This window comes from Salvelinus alpinus, chromosome 28 (genome assembly GCF_045679555.1).
Source record: "Salvelinus alpinus chromosome 28, SLU_Salpinus.1, whole genome shotgun sequence".
NCBI lineage: Eukaryota > Metazoa > Chordata > Actinopteri > Salmoniformes > Salmonidae > Salvelinus > Salvelinus alpinus.
Genome location: NC_092113.1, coordinates 25,826,804 through 25,849,785, shown reverse-complemented (window position 1 = coordinate 25,849,785; position 22,982 = coordinate 25,826,804). Strand labels below are relative to the sequence as shown.

General features: G+C 43.8%; 3 protein-coding genes across 10 annotated transcripts; 1 reads left to right on the top strand and 2 right to left on the bottom strand.

Annotated features, from left to right (window-relative positions):
• Nucleotides 1–9,196: 9,196 nt before the first annotated feature.
• LOC139557505 (PRA1 family protein 2-like) lies at nt 9,197–11,991 on the bottom strand. The gene is made up of 3 exons (XM_071372440.1): nt 11,673–11,991; nt 9,580–9,797; nt 9,197–9,411 (listed from the first exon to the last, which is right to left on the bottom strand). The coding sequence occupies exons 1-3, from the start codon at nt 11,876–11,878 to the stop codon at nt 9,272–9,274; spliced, it is 564 nt and encodes a 187-aa protein (XP_071228541.1). The 5' UTR covers nt 11,879–11,991; the 3' UTR covers nt 9,197–9,271.
• Nucleotides 11,948–20,935, bottom strand: LOC139557504 (mitochondrial import inner membrane translocase subunit Tim17-B-like). Its single transcript, XM_071372439.1, has 6 exons — nt 20,803–20,935; nt 13,776–13,875; nt 13,620–13,683; nt 13,382–13,510; nt 13,095–13,205; nt 11,948–12,975 (listed from the first exon to the last, which is right to left on the bottom strand). The coding sequence occupies exons 1-6, from the start codon at nt 20,826–20,828 to the stop codon at nt 12,902–12,904; spliced, it is 504 nt and encodes a 167-aa protein (XP_071228540.1). The 5' UTR covers nt 20,829–20,935; the 3' UTR covers nt 11,948–12,901.
• LOC139557503 (polyglutamine-binding protein 1-like) lies at nt 20,224–22,907 on the top strand. 8 transcript variants are annotated; one of them, XM_071372434.1, is made up of 7 exons: nt 20,224–20,446; nt 21,437–21,504; nt 21,597–21,702; nt 21,843–21,943; nt 22,062–22,187; nt 22,311–22,368; nt 22,457–22,907. In XM_071372434.1, exons 2-7 carry the CDS (start codon nt 21,438–21,440, stop codon nt 22,620–22,622), a joined length of 624 nt encoding a protein of 207 aa, XP_071228535.1. In that variant the 5' UTR covers nt 20,224–20,446; nt 21,437; the 3' UTR covers nt 22,623–22,907. The 8 variants fall into 8 exon arrangements, with proteins under 8 accessions (XP_071228535.1, XP_071228538.1, XP_071228539.1 ...); XM_071372437.1 differs by having other exon boundaries at nt 20,225–20,446; nt 22,065–22,187; XM_071372438.1 differs by lacking the exon at nt 20,224–20,446 and adding an exon at nt 20,827–20,928 and having other exon boundaries at nt 22,065–22,187.
• Nucleotides 22,908–22,982: the final 75 nt, after the last annotated feature.

The following is a 22,982-nucleotide window of genomic DNA, read 5'->3' as shown; positions in this document are numbered from 1 at the left end:
GGGAGGAGACGGCAGGACTTAGAAAACCGATCCACAATTACCAGAACCGTAGTGTTTCCCTGAGACGGGGGAAGATCGGTCAGGAAGTAATAGATTCACCAATATCAAAGCTAAACAGGGCTGGGATTTGTTAAAACCCTGGATGGGACAACAAAGGGTAGCTGTAGATCAGTGGTTCCCAAACTGTTTATAGTCCCGTGCCCCTTCAAACATTCAACCTCCAACTGCATACCCCCTCTAGCACCAGGGTCAGCGCACTCTCAAATGTTGTTTTTTGCCATCATTGTAAGCCTGCCACACACACTATACAATACATTTATTAAACATAAGAATGAGTTTGTCACAACCCGGCTCGTGGGAAGTGACAAAGAGCTCTTATAGGATCAGGGCACAAATAATAATAATTATTTGATCATCGAAAATTGTGATTAACTCACCACAGGTTAATGAGAAGGGTGTGCGTGAAAGGATGCACATAACTCTGCAATGTTGGGTTGTATTGGAGAGAGTCTCAGTCTTAAATAATTTCCCACACACAATCTGTGTGTCACGTACGTCGTAGTGAGGAGACCAAAGCGCAGCGTGATGTGAATACATCTTCTTTAATGAAACGAAGAACACTAACAAACTAAACAAAATAACAAACGAACGTGAACGCCATAAATACGGAGTGCAGACATGCAACATCAACATAGACAATAACCCACAAACCAAACTGGAAAATGACAACCTAAATAGGATCCCCAATCAGAGACAACGATAAACAGCTGCCTCTGATTGGGAACCAATCCAGGCCACCATAGACCTACATATGTCTAGACTAGACACACACACCTAGACATACAAAAAAACCTAGATAAGACAAAAACACACATACCACCCTCGTCACACCCTGACCTAACGAAAATAATATAGAAAACTAAGGTCAGGGCGTGACAGTACCCCCCCCCAAAGGTGCGGACTCTGGCCGCAAAAAAACAGACTCTAAAGGGGAGGGTCCGGGTGGGCCTTTTTCACGGCGGCGGCTCGGGTGCAGAGGGCCCCGGACTGAAGACCATCGTAGAGGGCGCCACTGGACGGAAGGGCGCCTCTAGACTGAGGGGCGGCTCTGGCAGCTCCGGACAGGAGGGCGACTCTGGCAGCTCCGGACAGGAGGGCGACTCTGGCAGCTCCGGACAGGAGGGCGACTCTGGCAGCTCCGGACAGGAGGGCGACTCTGGCAGCTCCTGACTGTCGAGGCGGCTCTGGCAGCTCCTGACTGTCGAGGCGGCTCTGGCAGCTCCTGACTGTCGAGGCGGCTCTGGCAGCTCCTGACTGTCGAGGCGGCTCTGGCAGCTCCTGACTGTCGAGGCGGCTCTGGCAGCTCCAGACTGTCGAGGCGGCTCTGGCAGCTCCTGACTGTCGAGGCGGCTCTGGCAGCTCCTGACTGTCGAGGCGGCTCTGGCAGCTCCTGACTGTCGAGGCGCACTGTAGGCCTGGTGCGTGGTGCCGGAACTGGTGGTACCGGGCTGAGGACACGCACCTCAGGGCGAGTGCGGAGAGGAGGATCAGGATACACGGGACCGTGGAGACGCATTGAAGATCCAGAACATAGAGCTGGCTCAATATGTCCTGGCTGGATGCCCATTCTAGCCCGGCAAACGCGAGGAGCTGGAATAGAGTGCGCCAGGCTAAGAATGCGAACTGGAGACACCGTGTGCATTTCTGCATAACACGGTGCCTGACCAGTTACACGCGCCCCACGGTAAGCACGAGTTGGCTCAGGTCTCCTACCTGACTCTGCCAATCTCCTCGTGTGCTCCCCCCAAAAACAAATCTTGGGGCTGCCTCTCGGGCTTCCGTGCTAGCCGCGTACCTACATATTTTCGCTGTTCCACTATTCTCCGGTATTTTTCCTCGTAGTATCGCCGTTCCGCTCTCGCTGCTTCTAACTCCTCCTTAGGACGGCGATACTCCCCCGGCTGTGTCCAGGGTCCTGCTCCATCCAATATTTCCTCCCATGGCCATGATCCTTTTCCGTCCAGTATTTCGTCCCAGGTCCATTTTTCCACAACGCGCTGTTCCTTCCTATCACACTGCTTGGTCCTTGTTTGGTGGGTTATTCTGTCACGAACGTCGTAGTGAGGAGACCAAAGCGCAGCGTGATGTGAATACATACTTTTAATGTAAGACGAATGAACACGAAGAACACTAAACAAACTAACAAAACGAACGTGAACGCTATAAACAATGAGTGCAGACATGCAACTTCACATAGACAATAACCCACAAACCAAAACTGGCAAATGGCAACCTAAATAGGATCCCCAATCAGAGACAACGATAAACAGCTGCCTCTGATTGGGAACCAATCCAGGCCACCATAGACCTACATATGTCTAGACTAGACACACACACCTAGACATACAAAACAATAGACAAGATAAAAACAACACATACCACCCTCGTCACACCCTGACCTAACCAAAATAATAAAGAAAACAAAGAATACATGCTAGTGAGGGCCGAGAATCCACTCTCACATAGGTACGTGGTTGCAAAGGGCATCAGTGTCTTAACTAGAAGTCGACCGATTATGATTTTTCAACGCCGATACCGATAATTGGAGGACCAAAAAAGCTGATACCGATTAATCGGACGATTTTTAAAATGTATTTGTAATAATGACAATTACAACAATACTGAATGAACACTTATTTTACCTTAATATAATACATCAATAAAATAAATTTAGCCTCAAATAAATAATGAAACATGTTCAATTTGGTTTAAATAATGCAAAAACAAAGTGTTGGAGAAGAAAGTAAAAGTGCAATATGTGCCATGTAAGAAAGCTAACGTTCAAGTTCCTTACTCAGAACATGAGAACATATGAAAGCTGGTGGTTCCTTTTAACATGAGTCTTCAATATTCCCATGTAAGAAGTTTTAGGTTGTAGTTATTATAGGAATTATAGGACTATTTCTCTCCATACGATTTGTATTTCATATACCTTTGACTATTGGATGTTCTTATAGGCACTTTAGTATTGCCAGTATAACAGTATAGCTTCCATCCCTCTCCTCGCCGCTACCTGGGCTCGAACCAGGAACACATCGACAACAGCCACCCTCGAAGCAGCGTTACCCATGCAGAGCAAGGGGAAAAACTACTCCAAGTCTCAGAGCGAGTGACGTATGTAACGCTATTAGCGCGCACCCCACTAACTAGCTAGCCATTTCACATCGGTTACACCAGCCTAATCTCGGGAGTTGATAGGCTTGAAGTCATAAACAGCTGCTGGCAAAACTCACGAAAGTGCTGTTTGAATGAATGCTTACGAGCCTGCTGGTGCCTACCATCGCTCAGTCAGACTGCTCTATCAAATCATAGACTTAATTATAACATAATAACACACAGAAATACGAGCCTTAGGTCATTAATATGGTCGAATCCGGAAACTATCATCTCGAAAACAAAACGTTTATTCTTTCAGTGAAATACGGAACCGTTCCGTATTTTATCTAACGGGTGGCATCCATAAGTCTAAATATTCCTGTTACATTGCACAACCTTCAGTGTGTCATAATTACGTAAAATTCTGGCAAATTAGTTCGCAATGAGCCAGGCAGCCCAAACTGTTGCATATACTCTGACTCTGCGTGCAATGAACGCAAGAGAAGTGACACAATTTCACCTGGTTAATATTGCCTGCTAACCTGGATTTCTTTTAGCTAAATATGCAGGTTTAAAAATATATACTTCTGTGTATTGATTTTAAGAAAGGCATTGATGTTTATAGTTAGGTACACGTTGGAGCAACGACAGTCCTTTTTCACGAATGCGCACTGCATCGATTATATGCAACGCAGGACACGCTAGATAAACTAGTAATATCATCAACCATGTGTAGTTATAACTAGTGATTAAGATTGATTGTTTTTAATAGGATAAGTTTAATGCTAGCTAGCAACTTACTTTGGCTTCTTACTGCATTCGCGTAACAGGCGGGCTCCTCGTGAGGCAGGTGGTTAGAGCGTTGGACTAGTTAACCGTAAGGTTGCAAGATTGAATCCCTGAGCTGACAAGGTAAAAATCTGTCGTTCTGCCCCTGAACAAGGCAGTTAACCCACCGTTCCTAGGCCGTCATTGAAAATAAGAATGTGTTCTTAATTGACTTGCCTAGTTAAATAAAGGTGTAAAAAAATAAAACATTTAAAATTTTAAAAAACATTTGGCAAAATCGGCATCCAAATTACCGATTTCCGATTGTTATGAAAACTTGAAATTGGCCCTAATTAATCGGTCGACCTCTAGTCTTAACAGCACAATTTGCCAAGGCAGGATACTCTGAGTGCAGCCCAATCCAGAAATCTGGCAGTGGCTTCTGATTAAATACAATTTTCACAGAACCGCTTGTTGCAATTTCGATGAGGCTCTCTTGTTCAGATATCGGTAAGGGGACTGGAGGCAGGGCATGACAGGCATAACGAATCCAGTTGTTTGTGTCATCCGTTTTGGGAAAGTACCTGCGTAATTGGGCACCCAACTCACTCAGGTGCTTCGCTATATCACATTTGACATTGTCCGTAAGCTTGAGTTCATTTGCACACAACAAAAAAAAAATCGTACAATGATGGAAAGAGTGTTGTCCTTGTTAATGCAGACAGAGAAGAGCTCCAACTTCTTAATCATAGCCTCAATTTTGTCCCGCCCATTGAATATAGTTGCGGAGAGTCCCTGTAATCCTAGATTCAGATCATTCAGGCGGGAAAAAACATCACCCAGATAGGCCAGTCGTGTTAGAAACTCATCATCATGCAAGCGGTCAGACAAGTGAAAATGATGGTCAGTAAATAAAACTTTAAGCTCGTCTCTCAATTCAAAAAAACGTATCAATTCCTTGCCCCTTGATAACCAGCGCACTTCTGTACGCTGCCCATATCATTGCATAGTGCAGAAAATACATGAGAGTTCAGGGGGCTTGCTTTAACAAAGTTAACCATTTTCACTGTAGTGTCCAAAACGTCTTTCAAACTGTCATTCCTTTGGCAGCAAGAGCCTCTCGGTGGATGCTGCAGTGTACCCAAGTGGCATTGGGAGCAACTGCTTGCACGCACATTACCACTCCACTACGTCTCCCTGTCATGGGTTTTGCGCCATCAGTACAGATACCAACACATCTTGACCACCAAAGTTTATTTGATGTCACAAAGCTGTCCTGTACTTTAAAAATATCCTCTCCTGTTGTCCTGGTTTCCAGTGGTTTGCAGAAGAGGATGTCTTCCAAAATTGACCCCCCCATCTCCTGCCATGTCACTGATGCGTTGTGAAACAGTGTTGTTTGATGAAGGCATTGTCTGTATAGTTTTTTTGGCCTTTTTCCCCAGCATTGTCCCAGCCATATCCGCTGCAGCAGGAAGAATTAAGTCCTCCACAATAGTATGGGGCTTGCCTGTCCTAGCCACTCAGTAGCTCACCATATAAGATGCTTCTAGCCCCTTCTTATTAATGGTATCTGTTGCATTTATACATTTATACTACTCGAAAGTAATCTTAATTCTCTCTCAAAAAACTACTGTGGCTTATTTTTCAAACGGGCATGTTTTGTTTCTAAATGTCTGAGCAAGAATGAAGGTTTCATCGAGTTGTGAGATAGTAATGTTACGTTTGCACATATAACACACTGTGGCTGAGGAAAGGCACTACTCCCAATGTAAGTGAACCCCAAATCATTGTAGTTATCATATTTGCGTCTCTTCACTGGTTCAACGTCCTGAACTGTTGTTCGGTGCTTTCCTGGGTAAGGGGGCAGTAGCTCTCCGGTTGCATCAGATTCACAACTGTCTGTGTCCATGCTAGCTGGGCTAACAACAAATGTAGAATTACTGATGCTAGCATTGGATGTGCTCGTGGAAGCAGAACAACTTGTGTTGTCTGCAGGTGTAGTACTGCGGGAAGTAGCAGTACTACCAGTAGAGCTGGTATGTGTCTCTATGGACGCAGGCCGTACTTTTTTTTTAACCTTCTATCAATTTTCGAGCAAACGGAATGAACAGCACGAGCATGCTTTTGCGGCACAGTCGATAGCGCGCCGGACCTCGGGCTAGGGGGTCGAGGGTTCGAGACCTGCTCCCTGCTGTTTCATTACAATATGTTATGCTGAGTTTGTCTATGTTGAAATTTGGTTACCACAATGACATAATCCTGTGGTTTAAATTTCACCCTCAAAACAACAGTTGATTACTTTTTTCAAATCCAATGTATTTTCCATATAGATTCCACGTCACAATATGTTGACAAATTATGTTGAAACAACGTTGATTCGACCAGTTTGTGCCCAGTGGGTTACTTTCCTTCAATTTGTAGTCTACATTTTGCATCATTCCATTACATCGTTAGTTTACCTTTCTTTCCTCTGTCACGTCCGTACGTGTTGTTGATCCTGATGGTTGCTAGCAATAGTGGATAATATTACACTAACACTACACAGCTGATTCAAATGATCAAAGCTTGATGATTCGTTGATTATTTGAGTGCTAGGGTAAACACCAAATGTGCACCCCTTGGGGTCCCGAGGACCGAGTTTGTGTAACCGTGGGCTAACATATTACAAGTTGTGCATTAGTTTCGGACATGTAGCCTATTTGAATCATTATGGAATGCAGACCATACACAGCGGTTTAAACCTGGAGCATGGTTCACGACAACTGGACTGTTGTCATCACAGTTCTATGATTAGTGAGGATTAGGGTACATTTATAGGACTATTGTTCAACCCATATTGTACACTTTCTCACCTTCCAATATTTAATGGATTGAACAATTTAATATGTCAACTTTCAGGATATATTTTTGATCCACCTATATATTTAGAGCGTAAAGGCTCTCCAACCCTGTTTATGTACGATTCATAAATACTTCACTAACCCTAAATAAATGCCCTAAGTATTCTTTTAAATCTAATTGGTGCTGAAAATGAGACGTATATGCGTGTATTTAGATGGCTTTCTTTCATTGATCCCTATTCTGAACTTGTCTCTAGATACATTGTAGTGAGTCTGTCGAGAAAATTCGAATTAACGGTACACCATATTTAAAGGATTGCTTTAGATAAATGTACTGAATGAAAACTCCAGGAGAAAATCTATTGGCCAGCAAGTGGGAGGGTTTTCAGCGGTTGAATTAAACGTATTCAGTCTGCTAGGGAGCCACATGTGCCTGCAAAGCCTGTTACACACCTGCATACCAACTATTGAGAAGTACTTTTAAATCAAAACGCATAAAAACTCAATAGATTTCCTAAGTCTGAATTGGGCCAACAATGCATAAAAGAAATAACCAAAATACATTTTGCATGGTCTACAGCTTACCTTTTCCTGCCATGTCGCAGTTCAAAACCACAATATGCCTTCAGGGAAAGAGCCAACATCAAATAGTTGTGCAAGTTGCAGAGTTTGACTGACAACCAATTTCAAAATTGGCTGTGCATCGAGGTATTGACTATTGACCAAACAAACACTTAGAGTTAGCAAGCCATTTCTTAATCGTGTCAGTGCGCCACACCGGTAATTGGGACATCCTTGCCCATTAATTTCTACAGCAAATTACTCATGAAATCTGATCTTCTTATATATTTGATCCAATGCAGCATCTTTTTGACCATGTATGCCCAGTTAAAAATGGAACAAGAATAATAATAAACTCGTCCCCACACACTCTACATGTTGCTAGCTACCTGCTGTGGTCAGCCTTGAATCAGGATTAGAGTAATTGAGCCGTTTAAAAGGATGACCGTCCTGAAATCTTTAAGGGGAGGGCAGTGGGGACGTAGAGAAACTTCTGGTCAGTGTGGTCAGTGGATATACATTTCAGCACCGTGGACAGCAACCGACCACTCAATAACTGGGAGGACGGGCAAGTGGTGTAGGAAGTGTTGCAGTGGACCCTTGTGGGGGCATACTTTTATCGTAAATTGGTTCTGGTACACAATGTCTCTTACTTCCAAGTGCAGCAGCATTCTCTTTACATTCATTTCTATATAGTTGATCATTAATAACAGTTGCATGCTACAGAGAAAATGTGTGATTCTATTTAGAAAAAGCTTTGTGTGCTTGAGCTTTTCCCAGCAGTGCTGACCAGGTACATGTTTTCAGTTATTGTGTGACCAGGAAGGCAGGATGTATCTATTCTTCTACTTTGATCATCAGATCTAATAAGTTATAATTGGCTGATTGAAAAATAAAATCATGACAAGATATTGCATATGTATTAAATGAAGTGTACATTTTGACAGCATTGGAGGGAAAAAAAACATAACCACAATATTATAAGTCCATAGAAGGCGCTGCTAAAAAGAAATACAACATTCTCAATGGAATAACATTTTACACAATGAAGGCAAACTGACATTAATATGAACTGACATTAATATTCACATAATGCTTGGACAGAGACACACACATACATAATCCTGGTAAAAATGATTGGAATCATAGCATCATAGAAGTAGTATTCATTGTATTTCTATTAAAAGCATACAGTTGTTCCACAATTGTCCTTGATCTATCCCAACTCATTGAAACTTTCAACTGCATCAAATAGTAAAACCCAACAGCAGTAGAGAATAGACAATAACACAAAAAGTAGTGTGTTCAGGAGTTAGAGTAGTGGCTCATCAAACACCTTCAGGTTTCCATGTAAAAGAAAATTGTAACCATAACGCTGGCATTTAAATTGCATTTTAAAAACCATCTTATTGTAGCACTCTCCACACTCCATGTCTGTTAGGAGGACACATTTGCTTCTCAGCGCAGTATTTTAGCTCACATAATGTCAGCTTTCTGAGGATAAAATGCAAACTCTAATAAGGAGCTTGTCAAAGTGTGCAACATTACTTGTGTGGGAAAGAACCCACGACAGTTAGTGTGTGCATTAAAAAAGGCTGCAGAGCCCATAGAATTTGCAATCTGTAACACCACATTCGTGACACTGTGATATCATAATAATTTCACCACTGCTTTCCTGTACTTCCCTCCTCTCTTCCTCTACTTTCCTCAGCCTCCCTCCCTCACCACATCCCTCTGTCTCCCACTCTTAGTCTGAGAGGACTCGTTCCATTTAGGTCTCTATCCCCTACCACTGTGATTACATATCAGGCCAGGATATGTGAAGGAACTTAGCTCAACATATTGATAACATTTATTCAGTCCTTTCCGATCTGGGAATAGGGCTAGGTGCAAAAGATTGAAATAGAACCAGGCATCTCTCTACCCCTTCCTCTCCTCCCCCTCTAGGACCCAGCCTCCTGTTCCTGTCGTAGTGACTCCAGTAGGAGCCCCATGGGTGTACTCTTCAGCCCAATGTTCTCCAGCTTGTTCTCCAACTTGTTCTTGAGGGTCCTCAGCCTAACAGAGGCGTGGATCAGTATCACTGTAAGATAGATAGAGGTAGAGAGAAAAGAGAGATCAGGGGCATAACAAAGGGAGAGAGAGCGTGAGCCAGTGTTATGTTACAATATTGCAAAAACCGAAGATTGATATATGTTTACATTGTGGCAACAATAGTGGGGGCGAGGTGAAAGAGAGAATAAATACTAACATAAGATGAGGAAGGCTATGCCGAAGAGGAAGACGGATACTCCTCCGAGCACTGTGATGAAGAGGAAGCTGGCCCCCAGGATGGCACCCAGGGCCAGGGATGGGTGGTTCCGGCGCAACTGTCTGATGGGGGCCTGGTTCTCTGCTGCCCACACAAACCCCATAAATATCAACGTCACCACTGTGGCCCCCAAGAAGAGGTGGAAGGGCCGCAAAAACCTGTCAGAGCAGGAGGGATATCAAATTGTATTGGTCACATACACATGGTTAGCAGATGTTATTGCGAGTGTTGTGAAATCGCTTGTGCTTCTAGTTCTGACAGTGCAGCAATATCTAACAAGTAATCTAACAATTCCACAACAACTACCTAATACGCACAAATCTAAGTAAAGGAATGGAATAAGAATATATACATATAAATATATGGATGAGCAATAACCGAGCGGCATAGGCAAGATATGAGATGAGTAATGCAGGAGGTGTAAACATTATTAAAGTGGCATTTTTAAAGTGACTAGTGATCTATTTATTAAAGTGGCCAAAGTTTTCAAGTCTGTATGTAGTGTGAACGCTGCGTGTAACACATCCGGTGTCAGGATAAATAAAAAGCAAGGTCTGCTAACTTTCTTTAATTATGTTTAATTACCGCAAACAATGAATGGCAAATGCAATTTTCGTATATACGGGTTCGCTGTATCACCGCGCAGGGTAAACAGGGAACTGTCAGGAAGTACGTAAACAGCTTTTCTTATACCGTGATGACGTAGTTCCAACGCGTCTGTTGGCCTATCACAGTAGAGGCTGGGCGCGGTTTAGACTTTGCTCCGCCTTTGCTGGCCCTCGGCCTTGTCCAAGCCCCTTGGCGCTTTCCTTTGTCCACATCTGGTTGCTGGGTAGATTAGCTCCGTCTTGTCTCCCCCTTGAATCTTCACTCAAACAATTCCTAATATGGTACTGATCAGTCTCCCAACCTTCCTGGTTGGCCTAGAGTGATGCACCCCTCCCCTCTCCAGACTGACCACAGCTTTTATGGCCTGTGTTGGTCAGTCCTTACACACACACACACACCCATCTGTATTGTTGGTATGTGTGTGTAACAAAACAATATTCATCTTCAAACAATATGCTAACAGGCTATAGTGCATAAACATAAATCCTAACAGTAGGCAGCAGCCTCTCTGTGTAGAGAAAAGGCTGATGTTAGTGGATTTCTCTATATAGGTTAACTAAATTGTGTGTCACATTGATGAGGCCATGAATCCATTAAAACGATTAATCAGTGCATTATCACAGCCAATGGCTTGTTAGCTAGCTTATACATGATTATGTTGATTCTGGGCCATGGACCCAGCACATCCATTTCCACAGAATTTGTGATGTCTCACATTACATTTACATTTAAGTCATTTAGCAGACGCTCTTATCCAGAGCGACTTACAAGTTGGTGCATTCACCTTATGATGTCCAGTGGAACAACCACTTTACAATAGCGCATCTAACTCTAAGGGGGGGGGGGGGTTAGAAGGATTATTTTATCCTATCCTAGGTATTCCTTAAAGAGGTGGGGTTTCAGGTGTCTCCGGAAGGTGGTGATTGATTCCGCTGATTGATTCCGCTGATTACAATATTAGCTACTAAAAAGCTTTCCAACTTGTAGTCCTAAAAAACGGAAATTAGTTACCTCTTGTTGGTTCAGTCATCCCTATTGGGAAAGGGGAAAGAATAGGGCTTTGGGATGAACGCCGAAAATAAGGTCTGGGGTTAACACGGGCTTAGATCTTATACGTTTTGTTCTATGAGATAATATCAATATGTTAACATAACCTTTATGAATTATGAAGCTTTTATATACTTTTTGTATTACATAAATGCTTCAAAATTCACAAAAAGTGACATCAACCCATTAAGATTATCATAGAACAAAACGTATAAGATCTCCTAAACCTGTGTTGACAACAAAACCCTACTAAAACGCCATTAATTTCCCCATAGACTTTGTCCAACGAACCATGGAGCTGCCTACAAAAAGACGCCATTACTATTTATCTCCATAGCTGTGTTTTCATGCAACAAACGACCACTTCAGAAACATACCCTACTATTCCCAGGAATGTCAAAAACGAGACAAAATAGTTGGACTGGTAATACAGCAAGTTATTTATGATCTGATTGTTCCTTCTCTCCAGATGACGAATGTCTCGCACGGCGAACCGAGACAAATCCAAAACAAACTCATCCAAGGTTCGGATAGGAGGCGGCTGCACGTCCATTTTCACAATATTCAATCTAAAAACGAACATCTCCCATTACTCAAAGCGGCGGTAGGGGCGTGTTCGATTACGGACTTGTTCAAGAGTTTTTCCAGTCAATTACACTGTAAACATTTATTTTTCTGCATCATAAATACATTAAAACCAACAACTATTGTACAGCATTCTATACATTACAAAACATATCTTCATTGTGTCACAAAACCATCTCATTTTTCTCAACACAATAACACAGAGAGATGGAGTAAGAAAGTGCTTTGGTTCATCAACGTGGATAGATAGACCTTATAGTGCTTAGATGGCGGGAATGTCTAGTAATGCATGGCATAGTGGCAGGCATCCAATGAAGGTAGTGACATAAACAGCAGAACAAATGAGCGGTGACTGTATTTGGTCATGACATTCCATTCCAGCTATCTGAGTTTCACAAATGGAAACAAATCATTGGTGCGTTTGTGATGTGACACAGACCCTTATAAGCAATACAATTATAAAAGAAGAGAAGAAATGACAGTGCATTTTACAAGCAGGAGAAAATACATCCGTTTTGAACGGCATTGATTGTGCCATACCTGACACACTTCTGATAAAATTGAGAAAATTTCTAATCCTAAATCTTGGCATCCCATACTTGTATGCCGGTATTAATGCCTATACATTTTCAGCTACCCATTCTATTTCTGTAGCTGTGGTAATAAAGCACCAACATTCTTACAGTCACCATAAAATTACAGGTTTGGGCATAAATGTATCTGATAAATTGTGTATTATTCGGGACTAGTCAGAAGGAACACTGGTGTACCGGTATACACAAACATATATTCATAAATAACTCAAATTAACTGTAATCTAGCCCTGAGGAATAACACTAAAGTGCATCTACATTCTTATTGCCATTGAAAGGATGGGGGCTTAGGTTAGATATTTCCATTCCCCTGAGGTTGCTGACACCTGTGTGGTCAGGTGACAGAGCGCCTCTCTCCTCTCTAGTCAGAGACTGTCACAGTATGCAGGGCTGTAGCTAGGCTCATTAGCTCCAGACCAAGTTGGGCTCTACTGGAACCCAGTCTGCTGTTGGCTGGCATCCTTCGGAGGAAGCTGGCTGGGGTCATACACAAAGGGACTCGCTGGATAGGAGAAAGAGATATAAAAAACTGATTTGTCATGTCTACTAGTTACTGCTGTGTGGTGGTTTTTCAGATGTTTTTCATTCTATAGCTAGAGTCTTTCTCTAAACATTACTTACGGTTCTGAAACTGCTGTGCTGTGTATCTGGTGAGAAGGATCCCAAAGCCCTCGATCAGGGCCAGTAGGATGCCCCCCATCATAGCTGACCCCATCATAGCCAAGGGCCCACCTGAGAAGAGCACAAAGCCAACAGTCAAGCCCTTGAGGTAATCTGACTTTGTTGGGTCGGTGGGGCAAGATGGTCAGGCAAGGGGTGGGGATGTGCTCAGATTAGAGGGTCTAGAAAAAAATTGAAATATACCAAATTTTAATTATTGTCAAATAAATGTTTGATTCAACACTCACTGCGTGCAGCCAGGACTGCCCCAGTCATCGCTCCACTAGTTATAGAGTTCCAGGGATCCTCTTTCCCTCGAATATGGACCAGACCACAGTCGATCGTTGAGAAAAGTCCACCCCACACAGCAAAGCTACCTACAGGAACATCACACAAACTGTTAGTGAGAAATAAACAAATAGTGATGATGGGGTTTGTACTTTGTGCTGTACGAGAGAGAACTCCTGTAGAGACAGTGACCCTTACCGCCGATCTGTGGAGCTCTTATTCTCACAGCATTGGCACTACCTTTTAGTCTGTGCTGAAAGCCCTGTGCAGAGATGGAAAAAAGGATTGAATCACTGTGCTGATATTGATCTTAAAATATATTTGATATGCTCAGAGAAAGTATTTTAAACTGACCACAGGAGCGTTCCGGAAGCCCTTGATTGATTGGAATACCCCTCCGCCAATTGTCCCCATGGTGAATGCACCACCACAATCATCTACTATTCTCCAGGGACTGAGAAGTGTGTGTAAAAGACAATAATGACAGATTCAAGAGAAATCCTTTGTCGATCTATGCATAAATGTGTAGGCTTATTACTGATTTATACACACACACACTACCATAATATTTAAATAGCTAATATTATTATTAGGATACTAATTAAAAACCATTAACAAACATTTTACAAAGACCATGTATAAAAAGGCTAGTTTAAAGAGCAACTGAATGCACCGATTCTGCCTGTGTTTTTCTGTTGCTCATTACGAAAAACGAGATTTCAGTCTTAGGGGTGTGGTTCGATGTGGCAGTTGCTAATGTTTGTCCCCCATGAGATACCATAGGAACAAAGCTAGTATCACTTACTCAAAATAGTCTGAACGAATCAAGACTCAAGAAAATCTGTAATTACTGTTTAGTTTTTTTCTGATAAGGTTTTATTCACGCAATTTTACATCTACCTAAAGTGTTTGCTGCAGTATTTCTCAAGTAAAAACATGGACAGTGTTGTCTTAAGTAAACAAAGTCCGATCCACTGAGCTGCTGGGCAGGTCTGTGTGTTCTGCAATATGGATTGGATAAAGTGCAAAGTGCAATCACCGCAGCTGTATATATCCCGTATTGGTGGGCATTATAGAAAATAAAAAAACAACCCTAAAGTAAGTCCTGACGAACTCTTGTACACAACATTTGATAAAACTCACCGTTGAAAGATACTGACTTTATTTTATTTATTTATTTCACCTTTATTTAACCAGGTAGGCAAGTTGAGAACACGTTCTCATTTACAATTGCGACCTGGCCAAGATTAAGCAAAGCAGTTCGACACATACAACAACACATAGTTACACATGGAGTAAAACAATCATACAGTCAATAATACAGTGAAAAATAAGTCTATATACAATGTGAGCAAGTGAGGTGAGATAAGGGAGGTGAAGGCAAACAAAATATATAAATAAATAAAAATATAAAAAAGGCCATGGTGGCGAAGTAAATACAATATAGCAAGTAAAAACACTGGAATGGTTGGTTTGCAGTGGAAGAATGTGCAAAGTAGAGATAGAAATAATGGGGTGCAAAGGAGCAAAATAAATAAATAAATACAGTAGGTAAAGAGGTAGTTGTTTGGGCTAAATTATAGATGGGCTATGTACAGGTGCAGTAATCTATGAGCTGCTCTGACAGCTGGTGCTTAAAGCTAGTGAGGGAGATAAGTGTTTCCAGTTTCAGAGATTTTTGTAGTTCGTTCCAGTCATTGGCAGCAGAGAACTGGAAGGAGAGGCGGCCAAAGGAAGAATTGGTTTTGGGGGTGACCAGAGAGATATACCTGCTGGAGCGCGTGCTACAGGTAGGTGCTGCTATGGTGACCAGCGAGCTGAGATAAGGGGGGACTTTACCTAGCAGGGTCTTGTAGATGACCTGGAGCCAGTGGGTTTGGCGACGAGTATGAAGCGAGGGCCAGCCAACGAGAGTGTACAGGTCGCAGTGGTGGGTAGTATATAGGGCTTTGGTGACAAAACGGATGGCACTGTGATAGACTGCATCCAATTTATTGAGTAGGGTTTTGGAGGCTATTTTGTAAATGACATCACCGAAGTCGAGGATTGGTAGGATGGTCAGTTTTACAAGGGTATGTTTGGCAGCATGAGTGAAGGATGCTTTGTTGCGGAATAGGAAGCCAATTCTAGATTTAACTTTGGATTGGAGATGTTTGATGTGAGTCTGGAAGGAGAGTTTGCAGTCTAACCAGACACCTAGGTATTTGTAGTTGTCCACATATTCTAAGTCAGAGACGTCCAGAGTAGTGATGTTGGACAGGCGGGCGGGTGCAGGCAGCGATCGGTTGAAGAGCATGCATTTAGTTTTACTTGTATTTAAGAGCAATTGGAGGCCACGGAAGGAGAGTTGTATGGCATTGAAGCTTGCCTGGAGGGTTGTTAACACAGTGTCAAAAGAAGGGCCAGAAGTATACAGAATAGTGTCGTCTGCGTAGAGGAGGATCAGAGACTCACCAGCAGCAAGAGCGACATCATTGATGTATACAGAGAAGAGAGTCGGTCCAAGAATTGAACCCTGTGGCACCCCCATAGAGACTGCCAGAGGCCCGGACAACAGACCCTCCGATTTGACACACTGAACTCGATCAGAGAAGTAGTTATCCCGGAGCTAGCCAGCTGAAGAGTTCCATCAGCCACTCCTGGGCTACAATTACCTATCCGGACCCGTTTTACTGCCGATGCGGAGCCCCACCGGGCCTTCACGACTGGGATACCGACGTTATCTGCCCGAGGGAGTTATTCAACTGGCCCCTCCATCGCGTCGTAACCTGAACGCCCATATGCTAACTGCGGCCCGCTAATCGTTAGCTGTCTTGAGCATATCGGCTGCTATCTGAACAGGTCTATCGAACAATCTTACGCCGCGGGCTAGCTTAGTGGAGGCCTCACTACTCCATCTACGGCTGCCCCCTGGACACTATGATCACTTGGCTACATAGCTGATGCTTGCTTGACTGTCCATTAATTCACGGTACTCCATTCCGTTTATTTGTGTTTTATCTGTCGGCTCTGTGCTTTAACTCAGGATCTGTGTGTAGTTAATCCGACCCTCTCTGCCTAGCCGTCGCCATTTTTACCTGCTGCTGCTGTGTTAACTGACTAGCTGCTGTTATCTCACCTGTTGTTTTAGCTAGCTCTCCCAATCAAGACCTGCAATCACTTTATGCCTTATTGTATGTCTCCCTCAAATATCAATATGCCTTGCATACTGTTGTTCAGGCTAGCTATCATTGTTTTGGTTTGCAATGGACCCCGTAGTTCCACTCTCCGTACCTCTGATACCCCCTTCGTCCCACCCCCCACACATGCGGTGACCTCACCCATTGAGACCAGCATGTCCAGAGATACAACCTCTCTTATCATCACCCAGTGCCTGGGCTTGCCTCCGCTGTACCCACGCCCCACCATACCCCTGTCTGCACATTATGCCCAGAATCTATTCTACCACGCCCATAAATCTGCTCCTTTTATTCTTTGTCCCCAACGCTCTAGGCGACCAGTTTTGATAGCCTTTAGCCGCACCCTCATCCTACTACTCCTCTGTTCCTCGGGTGATGTGGAGGTAAACCCAGGCCCTGCATGTCCCCAGTCACCCTCATTTGTTGACTTCTGTGATCGAAAAAGCCTTGGCCTCATGCATGTCAACATCAGAAGCCTCCTCCCTAAGTTTGCCTTACTCACCGCTTTAGCACACTCTGCCAACCCTGATGTCCTTGCCGTGTCCGAATCCTGGCTTAGGAAGGCCACCAAAAATTCTGAGATTTCCATACCCAACTATAACACTTTCCGTCAAGATAGAACTGCCAAAGGGGGAGGAGTTGCAATCTACTGCAGAGATAGCCTGCAAAGTTCTGTCATACTTTCCAGGTCTATGCCCAAACAGTTCGAACTTCTAATTTTAAAAATTAATCTCTCCAGAAATAAGTCTCTCACTGTTGCCGCCTGCTACCGACCCCCCTCAGCTCCCAGCTGTGCCCTGGACACCATCTGTGAATTGATCGCTCCCCATCTAGCTTCAGAGTTTGTTCTGTTAGGTGACCTAAACTGGGATATGCTTAACACCCCGGCAGTCCTACAATCCAAGCTTGATGCCCTCAATCTCACACAAATCATCAAGGAACCCACCAGGTACAACCCTAAATCCGTAAACATGGGCACCCTAATAGACATTATCCTGACCAACCTGCCCTCCAAATATACCTCTGCTGTCTTCAATCAAGATCTCAGTGATCACTGCCTCATTGCCTGTATCCGCCACGGGTCCGCGGTCAAACGACCACCCCTCATCACTGTCAAACGCTCCCTAAAACACGACCTGGCCCGGGTTCCCTGGAAGGATATTGACCTCATCCCGTCAGTTGAGGATGCCTGGTCATTCTTTAAATGTTACTTCCTCACCATATTAGACAAGCATGCTCCGTTCAAAAAATGCAGAACCAAGAACAGATATAGCCCCTGGTTCACTCCAGACCTGACTGCCCTCGACCAGCACAAAAACATCCTGTGGCGAACTGCAATAGCATCGAAGAGCCCCCGCGATATGCAACTGTTCAGGGAAGTCAGGAACCAATACACGCAGTCAGTCAGGAAAGCAAAGGCCAGCTTTTTCAAGCAGAAATTTGCATCCTGTAGCTCTAACTCCAAAAAGTTCTGGGATACTGTAAAGTCCATGGAGAACAAGAGCACCTCCTCCCAGCTGCCCACTGCACTGAGGCTAGGTAACACGGTCACCACCGATAAATCCGTGATAATCGAAGACTTCAACAAGCATTTCTCAATGGCTGGCCATGCCTTCCTCCTGGCGACTCCAACCTTGGCCAACAGCCCCGTCCCCTCCGCTGCTACTCGCCCAAGCCTCCCCAGCTTCTCCTTTACCCAAATCCAGATAGCAGATGTTCTGAAAGAGCTGGAAAACCTGGACCCATACAAATCAGCTGGGCTTGACAATCTGGACCCCCTATTTCTGAAACTGTCCGCCGCCATTGTCGCACCCCCTATCACCAGCCTGTTCAACCTCTCCTTCGTATCATCTGAGATCCCCAAGGATTGGAAAGCTGCCGCGGTCATCCCCCTCTTCAAAGGGGGAGACACCCTGGACCCAAACTGTTACAGACCTATATCCATCCTGCCCTGCCTATCTAAGGTCTTCGAAAGCCAAGTCAACAAACAGATCACTGACCATCTCGAATCCCACCGTACCTTCTCCACTGTGCAATCCGGTTTCCGAGCCGGTCATGGGTGCACCTCAGCCACGCTCAAGGTACTAAACGATATCATAACCGCCATCGATAAAAGACATTACTGTGCAGCCGTCTTCATCGACCTGGCCAAGGCTTTCGACTCTGTCAATCACCATATTCTTATCGGCAGACTCAGTAGCCTCGGTTTTTCTAATGACTGCCTTGCCTGGTTCACCAACTACTTTGCAGACAGAGTTCAGTGTGTCAAATCGGAGGGCATGTTGTCCGGTCCTCTGGCAGTCTCTATGGGGGTACCACAGGGTTCAATTCTCGGGCCGACTCTTTTCTCTGTATACATCAATGATGTTGCTCTTGCTGCGGGCGATTCCCTGATCCACCTCTACGCAGACGACACCATTCTATATACTTCCGGCCCTTCCTTGGACACTGTACTATCTAACCTCCAAACGAGCTTCAATGCCATACAACACTCCTTCCGTGGCCTCCAACTGCTCTTAAACGCTAGTAAAACCAAATGCATGCTTTTCAACCGCTCGCTGCCTGCACCCGCACGCCCGACTAGCATCACCACCCTGGACGGTTCCGACCTAGAATATGTGGACATCTATAAGTACCTAGGTGTCTGGCTAGACTGCAAACTCTCCTTCCAGACTCATATCAAACATCTCCAATCCAAAATCAAAGCAAGAATCGGCTTTCTATTCCGCAACAAAGCCTCCTTCACTCACGCCGCCAAACTTACCCTAGTAAAACTGACTATCCTACCGATCCTCGACTTCGGCGATGTCATCTACAAAATAGCTTCCAATACTCTACTCAGCAAACTGGATGCAGTTTATCACAGTGCCATTCGTTTTGTTACTAAAGCACCTTATACGACCCACCACTGCGACCTGTATGCCCTAGTCGGCTGGCCCTCGCTACATGTTCGTCGTCAGACCCACTGGCTCCAGGTCATCTACAAGGCTATCCTAGGTAAAGTGCCGCCTTATCTCAGTTCACTGGTCACGATGGCTACACCCACCTGCAACACGCGCTCCAGCAGGTGTATCTCACTGATCATCCCTAAAGCCAAAACCTCATTTGGACGCCTTTCCTTCCAGTTCTCTGCTGCCTGCGACTGGAACGAATTGCAAAAATCTCTGAAGTTGGAGACTTTTATCTCCCTCAACAACTTTAAAAATCTGCTATCCGAGCAGCTAACCGATCGCTGCAGCTGTACATAGTCCATCTGTAAACTACCCACCCAATTTACCTACCTCACCCCCCATACTGCTTTTATTTATTTACTTTTCTGCTCTTTTGCACACCAGTATCTCTTCTTGCACATGATCATCTGATGATTTATCACTCCAGTGTTAATCTGCTAAATTGTAATTATTCGATTTATTGCCTACCTCATGCCTTTTGCACACATTGTATATAGATTCTCTTTTTTTTTCTACCATGTTATTGACTTGTTTATTGTTTACTCCATGTGTAACTCTGTGTTGTCTGTTCACACTGCTATGCTTTATCTTGGCCAGGTCGCAGTTGCAAATGAGAACTTGTTCTCAACTAGCCTACCTGGTTAAATAAAGGTGAAATAAAAATAAATAAAAAAAGTTGGTGAACCAGGCGAGGCAATCATTAGAGAAACCAAGGCTGTCGAGTCTGCCGATGAGGATGTGGTGATTGACAGAGTCAAAAGCCTTGGCCAGGTCAATGAATACGGCTGCACAGTATTGTTTCTTATCGATGGCGGTTAAGATATCGTTTATGACCTTGAGCGTGGCTGAGGTGCACCCATGACCGGCTCTGAAACCAGATTGCATAGCGGAGAAGGTATGGTGAGATTCGAAATGGTCACGACCAAAATGTATATTACTTACACTTTGTCAATTTTTGGCACTGGAATAAATGTTTGACCATATGTCGTTTTCAACGAGAGAAGTCGGTTCTCGATTTCATTTCTCATTTAAAGCAAGGAGTTAAATAAAGGTTATATTTAAAAAAAGGACAAGTAAGCACCAGATCTCTCTTAAGGTTACTGCTAGCTAATTCAACCATAATTGTTGTAATAACTCAGGCATGAAAGGCATAACCATATGGGGAAGCATACTCTTTAACCATATATGTTGGCTAAAGAGAGAGAGGACCAATATTGAAAACGGTTTACTTAATTCTGAAATGTACTTTACCAAGGTTCACGGGCATATTCCTCCATGTTTGTTGTTGCTGTTCGGGCTGTGTGATGACAAATTTCTGAGACGAAGGAATTGGGTTGGTTCACGTGCGTCAATTTCGCCAGTCTGAAGCGATGCTGCGTAGGTAGCTAGTTGTTTGCAATTTTGCATTGTTTCTGGTAGACACAAAACTGGATAGAGCCATAGCTGCAAAAATCAGGAGACTGCGTTTCTATATTTCCCGACTTCAAAATAGAAATGCAGATACAGCAGGCATGTTAGCACGTGAACCCCCCCCACAAATAATGACAATCCTAGTGCGTTTGTGCTGTTTCTATTATCACTGAGGGGGCTAGCTAGCTAGATTTCACTCCACATCTGAAATTAAGTAGCTAAGGACAATTTTGGCTGCAGGTAACGTTAACTATAAACCGGGTCTTTTAGTTGTATTCACATTTGATTATATTAACGTTTCCCTTAAATAACGGCTAATTTGAATTATCTGGAAACGTTAGATTGCTGGCTACAATACTGATGCTTAGACGCGAGTGAGCTAACGTTAGCTACACGTACTTAAAAAAATATATATATTGTATTTGGGCAATGACTATGTGAGTGAGGCTAGTTATAATCATTCATTTTCTCTTAGGATGCCTCTGCCCCCGGCGTTACTGGCTCGCCTCGCTAAAAGAGGGATTCTTAAGCACTCAGATGAAGGTATGGCAACAAACTGTTCCAAACAATCTCATTTATACTCACTGAAAACGTTAGCTAGCTATCTGTCATTTACCGGCACTACTTGTCTATAGATGTGGAAATCATTGCTGAGGACTACGACGACAACAATTTAGATTATGAGGCCACTGCTCGTGAGAATTTACCTCCCAACTGGTACAAAGTATTTGACCCTATTTGGTAAGCACTCTTTCAGATTCTCTACTAAATCTGTAAATTGTACAAAACCCATTGGGTATGGCTACTAGACAACAGCTATGATGGAGTGATTTATTTTTGCTCGTAGACTGACTAAGATTCCATGTATTTTGTATCCTCAGTGGTCTGCCATACTACTGGAATGTGGAATCTGACCTGGTTGCCTGGCTGTCCCCAACCGACCCTACATCTATGATAACCAAAGCTGCCAAGATGTTGAGGGGTAAGATGAGTCCTAGCATGACCACCCAGTAGGAGACTGTTTTATGTATTCACTCAATATTTAGGATGGATTTGATTGACATTCATTAACCCCAATATTCTGTTTTTCTGTCTTACAGCAGAAGTTGGAGAGGACAGAGAGAGGGAGAGAGAACCGGAAATGGAAAGGAATGATGGGAGGGAGAGAGACAGACGGATGCAGAGAAGAGAAGACACTGCCCCTTATAGCAAGAACAAGCGAGGAGGTAAAGATTCATAACCTTCCTCTGGAGGGATGTTGCATTTCTTGCTCAAAACAAATATTGCAAGCATAAACAAATGTAATGAATTGTATACACTTGCTAACAGATCTCTGTAAACTCTTTCAGGGAGGAAGGATGAGGAGATGGACCCAATGGATCCCAGTGCTTATTCCGATGCTCCCAAGTAAGGCCACTGACCCAACCAGTGGTCATTCATCGCCACTCTTTCCCCCCGCTCTGTATGTATCTAAGATTTATTTTCCTTCCCACAGGGGCAATTGGTCCACTGGCTTGCCCAAGCGCAATGAGGCGAAGACTGGGGCAGACACCACGGCATCAGGGCCTTTGTTCCAGCAGCGTCCGTACCCCAGCCCTGGAGCTGTACTCAGGGCCAACGCTGCCAATAAAAAGCCCCCCAGTGATTATGATGACGACTGACCACAGGGCTTCAAACTGAGGGAAACAGAACTGTGTGCTCGTCTGCTACGTTTGGATGAAGTCTCTGAAGTTACCATTCTATTCTCAATCCATACACAGCATGGAATGTGAGACTCCTGACGAAGCTTATCCGGTGAGACGAAAACAAGTTGTCATGTGCTTCAGTACATGTATAAATATTACTCATTTTTGTATTGCTCAGATGTTACCTGCAGGCTACCTTTTTGTTTTCAATGATCATCAGATGAGTGTCATTTCTAAATAAATTACTCTTTTTGTAATTTCTTTTGACTTGAACTGGCTTTTTTCCTTTGGAGAGAGGCTTTGTGCAATGCTATTGCAGGAAACCTAGTAAATATA

Coding starts and splice junctions, on each gene's coding strand:
- LOC139557505 (XM_071372440.1), bottom strand. CDS start 11,878: ATGTTCGTTTTTAGATTGAATATTGTGAAAATGGACGTGCAGCCGCCT. Junction 9,798..11,672: donor ACATTCCTGGGAATAGTAGG/GTATGTTTCTGA, acceptor CTGCTCTGACAG/GTTTTTGCGGCCCTTCCACC. Junction 9,412..9,579: donor CATAGCCTTCCTCATCTTAT/GTTAGTATTTAT, acceptor TCTATCTTACAG/TGATACTGATCCACGCCTCT.
- LOC139557504 (XM_071372439.1), bottom strand. CDS start 20,828: ATGGAGGAATATGCCCGTGAACCTTG. Junction 13,684..13,775: donor GCTTCCGGAACGCTCCTGTG/GTCAGTTTAAAA, acceptor ATCTCTGCACAG/GGCTTTCAGCACAGACTAAA. Junction 12,976..13,094: donor AGCACAGCAGTTTCAGAACC/GTAAGTAATGTT, acceptor TCTCCTATCCAG/CGAGTCCCTTTGTGTATGAC.
- LOC139557503 (XM_071372430.1), top strand. Junction 21,505..21,596: donor TCTTAAGCACTCAGATGAAG/GTATGGCAACAA, acceptor ACTTGTCTATAG/ATGTGGAAATCATTGCTGAG. Junction 21,944..22,061: donor AGCTGCCAAGATGTTGAGGG/GTAAGATGAGTC, acceptor TCTGTCTTACAG/CAGAAGTTGGAGAGGACAGA.